General features: G+C 33.5%; 1 protein-coding gene across 1 annotated transcript; it reads right to left on the reverse strand.

The window, feature by feature from the left end:
• Positions 1 to 8,524: 8,524 nt before the first annotated feature.
• On the reverse strand, positions 8,525 to 12,104 carry Usp14 (ubiquitin specific protease 14). The gene is made up of 6 exons (XM_083084486.1): positions 11,924 to 12,104; positions 11,229 to 11,407; positions 10,642 to 11,103; positions 10,171 to 10,440; positions 9,100 to 9,388; positions 8,525 to 8,988 (listed from the first exon to the last, which is right to left on the reverse strand). The coding sequence occupies exons 1-6, from the start codon at positions 11,937 to 11,939 to the stop codon at positions 8,720 to 8,722; spliced, it is 1,485 nt and encodes a 494-aa protein (XP_082940612.1). The 5' UTR covers positions 11,940 to 12,104; the 3' UTR covers positions 8,525 to 8,719.
• Positions 12,105 to 12,524: the final 420 nt, after the last annotated feature.

The following is a 12,524-nucleotide window of genomic DNA, read 5'->3' on the forward strand; positions in this document are numbered from 1 at the left end:
ATTGTAACAGACTTGCGTTAAGCGTTTTCCAATGACTGTTCTGATGTACTTTAACGAAAATACTGGTGGGGAGTGTCTCTTTATCATGATTTATATTCTCCTGCATTGTTTTATCATCGAACATTCTAGAATGATTTCATCTTAAAATAATTCCCCGGAATAGCGTGTGCAATTTAACCTTGATAATTTCCCGTTTTGTCATGTACATTTGAAAAATCTGACGTGATTGCATCAGGAACAGCCGTAAATCGGCGCTTGATTTTAGCGCATTCAGCTAAATCTTTGTCTAGCGGTGATGCGCGTTTTCACCTTGGCGATTATTTTTTTCGCGTTTTTGTCACGTATAATTGATCTCATCGGGAGCAGCCGTACGTCGGCGCTTGAAAATTTTTGTTATATTCAGCTAAATCTTTGTTCTGGGGATGATGATATCATCGCAGCCATACATCGGCGCGACAAAATTTTAGAGGAAATTAAAATGTTGCGTCAGCAATAATCCCCTCTACATCACAATTTGCGATACTATTTGAATTAATAATAATTCGATTAGTATTACATAATACAATTAGTATTACATCAATCGCGCGTGTGAAATGTTCACTGAAGAAATCAACATGAATTTTTACGTTCCGATTCGAAACGGCGAAACTCCACCGTGTAAGAAGCAAAAATGCGACATGTAAGAAAAAAGATTTAAAAATTTTGTTATTTATTAAAATTTTCTTAAATATTGGTCTAATTTATATATATTTTTATAGCATTCAGCTTTGCCGTGCGGCTCGCATACTTCGAAGAAGATACGCTCTAACCCCGACGTCGTATAAATATTTGGACATTGGAATGAGTGTTGGAGTTGTATCGTACGTGGAGCTGATTCTCGGTGATAATCGAGGCAATCAAATAGTGTTGCCTTTTTCAACGTGGAATTTGTTGATACAGAAACAAGCAGACATTGACTGTTTTCTACAATCGACTGCTCTCCCATTAAGGATTGGAGATCTAACGATCGAAATGCATATTTTGCATCAATCAAAAATTGTAAAACTCACATTATGTGACAATTCTTTGTATATGAAACTACAAACACTATTACATTTAATTTTGAAAATTGTATCGATTATATGCACAATTGGTCATGCGAGAATACCTATCTCGTAAATGAAAAATCTAAACAATTTGAAACTGTATTACAACGTAACAATATTACTACTGTATGCGATGCTGTAAAAACGATACGCGAGAGTGATGTCTTTAACAGCGAATCATTAATTGATTGTGAATTACTAACATGCGCTGTAAATGATATTCTTTACGATGCTTGCAATAAATAATTATTTTTATTCCATCTGTGATTTTAATTCTTTCCTTCCATACGAATAAGAATAGTTGATACTTTTCTTAACACGCTCCGCCAAAGATGTAGAGAAATGCTGAGGTAGATGAGACGTGATGCTCTAGTTAGAATGAGACAAAAGATTAAAAGATATATAATGAAGAGGAGCCTGCGACATTAGAATATTATTTCTTTCGTTCTTCTGTGTTTCGTTGGTCTTGTGTTTCGCTGATCACGTATAATGGCTGAAGAAGACGTTATTATCATCGATGACGATACGGATGATGATGATTATTGGATGGAGAGAGAGAGAGGAGAGAGAAATGGAGAGAGAGAAAGGAGAGAGAAATGGATGAGATGGAGAGAGAGAGAGAGCGAGAGAGGAGAGAGAAATGGAGGAGGAATCATCCGATGGGGAACCTGATTTCCGTTTTCGGATTAGTCAAGATGAAGAATTATTTCGAATAGAGCGAGAACAACTTTCAAAGAAGAATCTGGAAACTTCAATCGTTCAGTTTATAAGACATCAAGAGCTCGGCTTGGAAAAACCTCGCACAAATTCGTTGAGGACATTTCTCCTAGCTCGAGAAATATGTGCGCGAGAATTTGTAAAATATCATGGATGTAAATGTTTCAATATAGAACCTAATCATTCTAAAGTAAAATGTATTGGAATCAAACTGCGTGAAAATCTCGAATTAGTAGAAGATTTTGATAAACTGGGAGAAGATGAGCATGAGAATATACTACGGCTGAAATTGGAAACGTTGAAGGTACAATATTTTTGTCGATATGTAATAAATGTAAAACACTTAAAATTATTATGTTTGATTTTAGAGTTTACGCGATGATATGAATGGCCGAGAGGATAAACAGATATGTGAATCCAAACCTGTATCAAAATATAAATTGTGCGTATTGTATAAAGATGAATGGAAAATGCCATGGTAAGTATTGTAAGTAACTTTCAATTTATAATACATCAAAAGTTCTAAAATAAATTATTAAAAAACTATTCAAATGTATGTCTTTTTCTGTTCCAGAAGCGGCCCCCCTCAGCCCGGCACATCGACCTCTTAGTCTTCCAGGAGCGGCCTCCCCTTAGCCCGGCGCTTCCCCCCCTCTTATATATTATTATTACTATTATTCTTATTATTTTATTATTAGACACACACACACACAACAAATGTATTTATTATTAACACACATTTTTAATAAATTTATATTTTTAATTGTAAAAAGAAACATATTTATTTATACGCCTTTCCTTGCGCTAGTTGTAAGTCTCGCGATATCTTCGTTGCGCTCTCTCTCTCGCGCGTTAATCATAAGTCTCACTATCTTCGGCACGCGTCATTGTTCTTTCGCGCTATCTCTTTCTCTCGCCCTTAGATAGAATAAGTATAGTAATCTCTCTCGCACGCGCTATGACACAAAATGTATTTACACTTTAATAAATGTATATTGTATATTTTGATTGAAATAATGTATTTATTTACACACCTTTCCCTTGCGCTCCCATCCCTTGCGCTGTCTCTCTCGTGCTAGTTATAAGTCTTTATCGTTGTCTCTATCACACTCGTCATTATTCTCACGATATTATCGTTCTCTCTTTCGTACGCGCTATCGTTCTCTCTCGCACGCGTTGTTCTCGCGCTATCGTTCTCTCTCTTTCATATGCTCGTCGCTATCACTCACTTACCTTTGCGTCGTCCTTCTCCCCCACCTATGCGTCATCTTACAATGCGTCGTCCTTATCCCACGTTGACGCCATCCTTGTCGCACTGTCCTCTTCACACACTTAGCGCTATCCTTTTCCCACATGTAGCGTTATTCTTCTCACACCTTAGCACCGTTCTCTTTCCGCGGATCCCCCTTCTCCTCGCGGACCCCTAATCCATCGGTCGCGCCGCGGATCCCCCTTTCCCGCGCGGACCCCCTCGTCCATCGGTCGCGCCGCGGATCCCCCTTCACCGCGCGTGACATCACTCACCTCGCGCCGCAGTTCCCTCTTCCCCGCGTGTGACGTCACTCCCCCCCGCGCCGCGGTTCCCCTCGTGCCTCACCCTCCCTGAGTGGACCTGAATTAGAACTCTCTTACTATCACTACTTTAATGAATATGAATATATTTTTAATGAATAAGAATATATTCTTAATTTGCGATTTCTGCGCCGCAACTCGATTTCCGCGTGTGCGACATGCGTGCAGTGCAATGGCACATGTTTCTTCATTTGCCGTTATGCGGCCACACCACTCTTAACTTTTCTCATATTCAATATTTATATTATAATATAAAATGTATATAAAGGACTTGTATTAACGTAAGATCTAAAGTGTATTTTTTTTCTCTTAACAGTGGTGCGAAAAAGAGAACGCTGCTCACACAGAGGTTCTCTGATTGTGTGCATTTGAGCCGCATCCTCTTTCTGACATCACTGTTTATCAGTTTAATTTTAAACTGGATTTAAAATAATTTATTTATTATAATAATCTGGATTCCTTGTTGGGATTCAAAATATTAAACAGATTATTTGAATTTAGACGGAAAAAAACTTTTAGACCAATAATTAAATTTATTTGATTTCAAAATTTATTAAATCTAAAGAAACATTTTTCTTTGTATGTTAAGAATATCTAATAAGAATATCTCTTTAGAAGATTTTCTCCAAACAGCACACGGACGTCTTTTGGATCTCCTAAGGACGTCCTGCATGGATATAGGAGATATCCTGAGGATATCTGTTTGTAATCCTCGTACATTCTGAGGATGTCCTGAAGAATAGTAAATGAGCGCCTCACATAAAGCCCCGATATATCCTCAAGAGATTCTATTTCAAAGTCCTAAAGATATTTGCAGGATGTCCATAGGAAATCTTATAACTCTTGAAACGTCTACAATACATTCTAAATTGGTTATATATCGTTGGGGTTTATATGCTATTTTATATGCTATTACTTTATATGCTATTTTCAGGATTAATTTAGGTTATATCCATATTTTTTCCCATATTTTATATCGCGTTGCTTGATTTGGCAGTTTATATGCCGAATATATGTTTGTACCCAAACAGCACCAAGTCGACTGTTAGTTGATTGTCAGTCGGCAGAAAAAGTCTAAAGTCGACTTCAAAGTCAGATTGAATGTCAACTTAAAGTCGACTAACAGTCGACACAACTCGATTATAGTCGACTGTCAGTCAGCTAATAAGTCGACTTAGAAGTCAACTTTATGGCGATTATAAGTCAATTTTCAATCAATTTTTAGTCAATTTAATGTCATATCCATTAACTAGGGTGAACTGCCCAGTAGATAGACGATTAAGGAAATTCCCGTCTGTTACAGAGGCGTAATCGAACTAAAATCATTTTTTTGTTTAATATCTTGAAACAGTGTATAGAGAAATAGGTGAAAAATACAATAGAGGTCAGTTTAAACGATATAAAATAATTTGAAATTGATTAAAAAATAGAAATGTGAATAAATCCGGAAAATCCTAGTAAATAGACGATTTGGCCAGTAGATAGACGATGTCCGACCAGTAGATAGACGATGCTTTTAGATACCCCAGCGATTATAATAATTTCATATATTATTGATTCGTATTGAATGAAATGAAACAAGAAGCGAGTTAAAGATGAAAATTAATATTTTCATTCATACTTTTGAAGACAAATTTAGAGGTTCTTCGGATTGAATGTTTAAATCAATGTTTTGCAAAGGATTTCTCTTCTCATTACATTTTGCTTTTCTTTCTTTCAGTCTCAATTTTTCTTCTCTCGCTTTGGCTTTTTCTTGCTTCTTTCTCAGCATTTCTTCTTTCTTTTTGGCAGCTTCAATTTTTTTAAAATCTCTCTCTTCTCTCAACTTCTTTTTCTTAATCTCGTCTTCTTCCTTTTTTATTTTTCGTTTTAAAATTCTCTCTTGGGCTTCAGCTTCTTTTCTGTCTTTCTCAAGTTTTTTCTGAAGCTGGATTTCTCTCCATTTTTCAGATGTGAGTACACATGGTAAGGGTTCACAATTTTTTTTATTCTTCTTGTTCGGTACACTTGATGGCCAAAATAAATGCTTTTTCCAAATGTCCGATTCATTATTGGATGGAATAGAATTCAAATTCTTGACTTCACTTGTACTAGGATGAGCTGTTATTTCCAAGTTACTAGAGCATTCTGGAAAACATAAAAATATCCTATAGAACCGTTTAGGTATAATAAGAAAAAATCATCTAGGTATACTAAAACATTTCAGATCATAACAAGAGTCGTCTATCTACTGGTTTGAGGTTAGGAATTCGATACCCCATGAATAGACGATGAGTATGTAAATACTTTAAACATATAACTGTTTTTTCTTGCATAAATTTAAGCTTTAGTTATTTACAAATACAGTGATATATAACATACCTTACTTCTCGAAAGTTCAATTGCATATTATTGGATGAAAACTAGCACAGCGAACTTCTTGCTCTTACTAGCAGACACAGATTGACGCACTACACGAAAACGTCGACCTTTGAGATTTTTTTTGCTGGGAAATACGAATTTAGAAAAAAAAAGTTGGCATGAAAAATAAACTAAAAGATCAGTAGACTATCTATTAGAATAATACTCAGATGGTTGAAAAAAAATAAGTAATATATAATAATCGTTTTATCGGAAAATCGTCTATCTACTGGTCAGCGTCTATTTACTGGGCTGTTCACCCTACTAAATTTTTATTTCAATGTCATTTCTCAAAAATTTGATCGATTTAATGTTCTGTATATAGATACATATATGATGGAATTTAGAAAAAATTAACTGTCTGCGGTTAATTACATGGAGCTCTGGAGCTCCTTGCAAAAGCTAGAGGAGATGCGACTATAATAGCACTCTTTGACCGATAAGCTGTGATTCGTGGAACTTGTGTCGCGGCCACGGTCTTACATACAGGTCTGGAAACTCCGGTGGTGGGGGAGGTCTCACTTAGTGTGTCCGTTTTTTGGGAGTTCACGGCTTGCCTGCTAGGTTCGCTGCGATCTAGAAGTCGCTTTTAGACGTATGTTAGAGAGAGAACGACTACTGCTGTCTATCTCTGTCTCTCTCGCTCGTATTGCGACTTCTAGTCGAAAAACGGACACACTAAGTGAGACCTCCCCCACCACTAAAAAAGGCCTGAGTTTCCAGACCTGTATGTAAAGCCGACGGCACACGGTACGATTTTTCGTACTGGATTTGATAAGATTTAGTAAAATACTAAAAATGCACCAATCAGAATGCAGCATTTCTAATATTTTACTAAATCTTATCAAATCCAGTACGAAAAATTGTACCGTGTGCCGTAGGCTTAAGACCGTGGTCGCGGCCTAGCTTATATTACTGTCTTATGGCGCTTTCGATTTATCGGGTTTGACCCGACCCGGGGTAGTTTATTAGACGTTATTGACCAATCACAGCCATTTTTCTGAAGAATGTATGGTACCATTCTTCAGAAGAATGGCTGTGATTGGTCAATAACGTCTAGTAAACTACCCCGGGTCGGGTCAAACCCGATAAATCGAAAACGCCATTAGATGAATTCCACTTTTGGGTTAAGCGTTTTCCTTTTCGCCACCTAGCGGCGAGGCGTGAAGCTCGTAGAAGTATATGAATATTTCTATTTATCCATTGGATATCTTTGGTAGTTACTTGGTGAATATACACTCACACACAAAAAAAACAGGCCACAATAATAAACGTCGACTTAAAAAGACGACTTCAAGTTAACTAAAAAATGTCGACTATCAGTCGGCAAATAGCCATTCGTACTGTATGGGTATATGCAACGCATATATAATTTTTAAAATTTCTTCTTAAATAATCCTGAAAATATATACTGGATATAATCTAAATTAATCCTTCAAATAGCATATATATAGTATCAATTACATATTTTCTGAACTAATTTGGGATACAATAATCTTAAAATATCTCTTACAGTTCCGGCTCCCTTAAGAGATTTAAAAAATATTCTGAGCTGTTTGGCTTTATACCATGTCCTGAATAAATCCCGCGTATACCCAAGGATATTTAGGATATATTATTCAGGATTATCCTGAGGATATCTTGTGCTGTTTGGGCGTACTTTTCGAGACGCGTAGATTACGAAGACCAATCGCAAATCTTCTTACAATAAGTTCTCTTTATTGTTTATTAATAATAAAAATAATTATTCTATTATTAATTACGTATATGTTCTGTAACAATTTAAAATATTTGTGTTTTGAAACGTAATTACAATAAAGAGAACCTAGATAGATAGACTGCCACATTACATTTGTGACGTGCACGTTCCTGAGCGCTCCTTAATTACGAGCGGCGCGAGCGGTAGGAGGGGAACAGTAGGCGTAATTAAGCTAAGGGCCAGCGCACAAACATTGCCGTAGCGCTTTACGCCACCTTACGTAAGAACCTTATGTTACATGACACGTAATGCGTCGTCTACAATGAGATTTTAAGGAGACTTAAGGCGTAAGATTTAAGAAATTGACCAATCACAGTCGAGTATTCTCTTAATACTCGACTGTAATTGGTCAATTTCTTAAATCTTACGCCTTAAGTCTCCTTAAAATCTCATTGTAGACGACGCATAAGGCGTAAGACTTAAGAAATTAACCAATCACAGTCGAGTATTCTCTTCATACTTGACTGTGATTGGTCAAGAAACGATCATTATTAAAGCATTTTTTTAAAATGCATTATCAGACATTTTCAAAACTTTTAGACCATCCTGTGTAACATTCATTATAATGTAAAAAAGCTATTTTTAAAGTAAAGATTAATTGTATCTTCATTGCAATTATCGAAAAAAAGGACTATTATCAAAAGACGCTATTATGTTACACTTTTTCATTAAAATCCATTGCTTTATATTTCATTTTTCTTCTCTTAAACTCTACAACAGGGTTAATACATAATTTCAGTAGACAAACAAATAACAGTATTTGCTCTTGTTTGCATACTTGGATTACACACATGTGTGCGCGTGTGTGTATATGAATGTATGTGCATGTATGTATGTAGAATAATTATATACTCTACCTGTTGATCTTTAATTTTTGTTGATTGCATGCTCCTTACATGCTTACATTTTTACAGTAAAAACTGATTAAAATGTCTTGTTTTTCACTCATATTTCCCTACAAAATTATTGTAGATAATAAGTTATTTTCATATCTGCGCATGCTCCAAAATTATTATTCAAATTACAAATACTGTATGCGCGACTGCATTGTAACACATTGTTAATAGCAATGATATTTTAATGACACTTATATTAATTGGTATAAAAACAAATGAATATTCATACGGAGCTAGCAATATAAGCAATTTCTCGTCTAGCGTAATTTTTTAAATCAATTATTTGGCAGTTAAGTTTCAGTGTTGTTTGTATTGTCCTCTTTCACTTCCAAGATTCTCGGACCATACAGAAGAACGTATGCACAATGCCAATCACCACCTCCGCTGAGTTTTAAAACTTCCTCGGTAGTAACAGCTGTAACAACATCATCATCGCATTTCATCCATGTATCACCCTTTTGACAAATCCATGCAACATAATGACCACTACTGCTAGAGCGTCCTCTGTGCGTCAGAACCGCTTGTAATTTATAGTAACCGCTATTATTTGATCCCAAATCTGCAATATTATAAATGAATATATGGATATATACAAATATATGAACATGGTACAAAATTTTTGTAGAATGTATGAATGAATCTCAAATCACATTTCTTTTCATACTCTTACCATTCTTAAACCAGAATGGTTCTTGCTTTATTGTTTTTTTTATACTATCTCCTTCATCTCTAACTTTTACATTACAAGATTCGTCTACCAAAGTATCTTCATATTCTTTAAATTTCTCACGCATTGGTATGAGTTTATTTTGAAGTTCAGGGCTACATAATTCAAAAGCATCAAATTCCAAGGGAAATTTAACATCTTTCAAAATCTTTGCATTAATCGCTTCTTTTTCCTTATAATAAAATCGTACAAACTGTATAGTTAAATATGCTGGTAACCTGCTAATTTTTGACTGAAAAAGTACAAATACATATATACTTTCAAAATATACATACATACATACATACATACATACATACATACATACATACATACATACATACATACGTACGTACGTACATACGTACATACATACGTACATACATACGTACATACATACGTACATACATACGTACATACATACGTACATACATACGTACATACATACGTACATACATACGTACATACATACGTACATACATACGTACATACATACGTACATACATACGTACATACATACGTACATACATACGTACATACATACGTACATACATACATACATACATACATACATACATACATACACATATACATACATACATACATATATATATATATATATATATATATATATATATATATATATATATATATATATATATATATATATATATATATATGAGATTGAACTTTAATTTAAAATATTTCTTGAGATGAGCAAATTAAGATATATATATATATATATCTTAATTTGCATATCTCAAGAAATATTTTAAATTAAAGTTCAATCTCAATCTTCGAATGAATATTTTTATATATATTTAAACATTTAAAAATTATTTTCATCTATAATGATTGGTTAAATTTATATCAACAATTAATCAGTTTATGTATCTTATCTTTCAAAAATTCTATTATTTTATTTTTAAATAATCTCCTTTTTTGCTTTATTATAATATGAATAGCTTTTTCTCATATAAATATCATGCACATAACTTTGAGATTACTATATGGATATATATAATATAAATATACCGTTTTTGTATAAACAGCATTTCTTCCAAGCGTTGGCGACATTTTTGTAATTTGCTCCTGCATTTTGTTCCTGAGTCCAAAATACATGTGCTTGACATCAGTTGAAATAAAACAACTTAATTGTAAGAATTCTTCTTTTCCAATAGTGGCTGGTTCGTCCTCGGATTCAATGCACTTTAATTCATAATCAAATATACCTCCAAAATATTGTTCAATAAATGAACGTGGTTTAGAAGCTTCGGAATCATCTTCCGATATATTTGTGTTGTTCTATTACAAATACAAAGCTTTTGATAATTTATTTTATAGATAAATTGTTTATGTGAGTAATACTGTGTTGTTCTATTACAAATACAAAGCTTTTGATAATTTATTTTATAGATAAATTGTTTATGTGAGTAATACGCAAGCATATGTGTATATAAGAAATAAATTTTAAAAAAGTTGCACATATTGTACATCATCAATAACCTTTGCAGGTAACTTCTGCTGCAACATCCTAATCAGTTCCGTCCAACATTCATTCGCATCTTGCTGTTGAAATACGCCTTGTTCGGTTTTTTCTGCAAATCTTGGGAAAGCTAAATGCAGCATTTGAACCAGAACAAGAGGTGCCCTGGATGTTCCTTTGTCCATATTATCATATAGATCCCTTAATGCCGCAGTTATACTTTGCGCGGGTAATGATAAACTCGCGGCTGTCGCCCAGCCGCCTGGGAAAATCTTTAAAGCTTCTCGTAATTCTGGCACAGTTTTTAAACACTGCACTGTCGCATTCAGATAGCAAGTGTTACCAAGATTATGTAAACCAGCTGGTAGCTCTAAAGCTGTGGCTAATTCAGCTTCATTCATATCTTCCAAAAATATTGGTTTCTCTATTGGTTCTGTAGGTACATCTTCTTCTTTAGAACCCATCATAAGTACTGTGACACCCTAATATAATAAAAAATGAATTAAAAATCTTATGTATAATAAGATTTAGGTCACAATTAGAACAATTATATATATATATATATATATATATATATATATATATATATATACTCTTTTTTTATTACATCTTTAAGCTTCAAATTGCCCCAATTATCATCTTTGAGTGTCATTCCTTTGAGCATAACTTTTTGTCTTTCTGGTTGAACCCCAGTCAAAGCGAAGAGTTGTGCCTTAAACAACATTGGTTCCTCTTCGGTATTAACTTCCACATTGGAAAAGAGTTCTTTGCCCCATTTCACTTTAACTGAAACATATCAAAAATCCATAAAAAAATATGCTATGTTAAACACAAATTTGAAAAATGTATTTGTATTATACATATATATATATATATATATATATATATATATATATATATATGTATATATATATATATATATATGTATATATCTTATATGCGCTAAGCACAAATATAAACATTTTGTACAATAAATGTAAATTATAAATAAATAATGTGTATTTATGTATAAATAATAAAAATGTTATATAAAAATAAATAAAGTAAACCGATGATTACTTCAAGTTTAAGTTTAAAATTTAGGCTCTCAGATTATCTTGGCAAACATAAATATTTTTGATTACATTAACAATAAATTTTAGAACTAGACGTAGATTTCTTCTTTTAAGTAAGTAGACATATGCTAAAGAAATTGTATAACTAAAAAATTTACAACAAATTCTTTCTCTACGTTTTTGTCTATTAAATAAAATTTGATATTATACACTTTTAGGTTAGATATTATGATAGTTAAATACACACCTGTGTATTGAGGCATGTTTATTCTTCGTAATACACTACAGTCTATAAATATGTTACTGTATATATAAATATCAAATTAATATCAAATTATTTTAATAATAATAATTACAAGTAACCATAAAATGCTAAGTCAGACTCGCGACACTTGTTATGAATTTTTAGGCCGGGTCTACAATAGGCAATTTAAGCCTCAAGGTGCCATTTCATACATCGCTCTATCGCTCGATTTTAGCGACATAATGACGTCACGTAGTCGCCAGCGACGGGTTTCTGTAGTTGGATTTTTCCAACTACAAGCGACATTCACGAGCGATAATTTTGAAATTTTAAGACTCAAGGTTATTCGTATTAAGTTAGCCGGAAATTTTTCAGCCAACCAAAAATCTCCTTATGGAATCGTTTGTATTTCGTATGAAGATGTTTGAAGTGTGATTAAAAACGTTTGTGAGTAATTAGAATAATTATAAAAAATTAATCATTTTTACAGTATGTAGTTAGCCAACATAACTAAATATTAAAAATTCTCCTTATGAATTGTTTGTATTTCGTATGAAGAGTTTTGAAGTATAATTAAAAAGGTTTGTGAGTCATTCGTTTAATT

Source organism: Camponotus vicinus, unplaced genomic scaffold (genome assembly GCF_025532165.1).
Source record: "Camponotus vicinus isolate PSW18456_S1 unplaced genomic scaffold, iyCamVici1.0 SCAF_12, whole genome shotgun sequence".
NCBI lineage: Eukaryota > Metazoa > Arthropoda > Insecta > Hymenoptera > Formicidae > Camponotus > Camponotus vicinus.

Coding starts and splice junctions, on each gene's coding strand:
- Usp14 (XM_083084486.1), bottom strand. Junction 11,104..11,228: donor GCAATTTGAAGCTTAAAGAT/GTAATAAAAAAA, acceptor TTATTATATTAG/GGTGTCACAGTACTTATGAT. Junction 9,389..10,170: donor ATGCTGTTTATACAAAAACG/GTATATTTATAT, acceptor GTACTTTTTCAG/TCAAAAATTAGCAGGTTACC.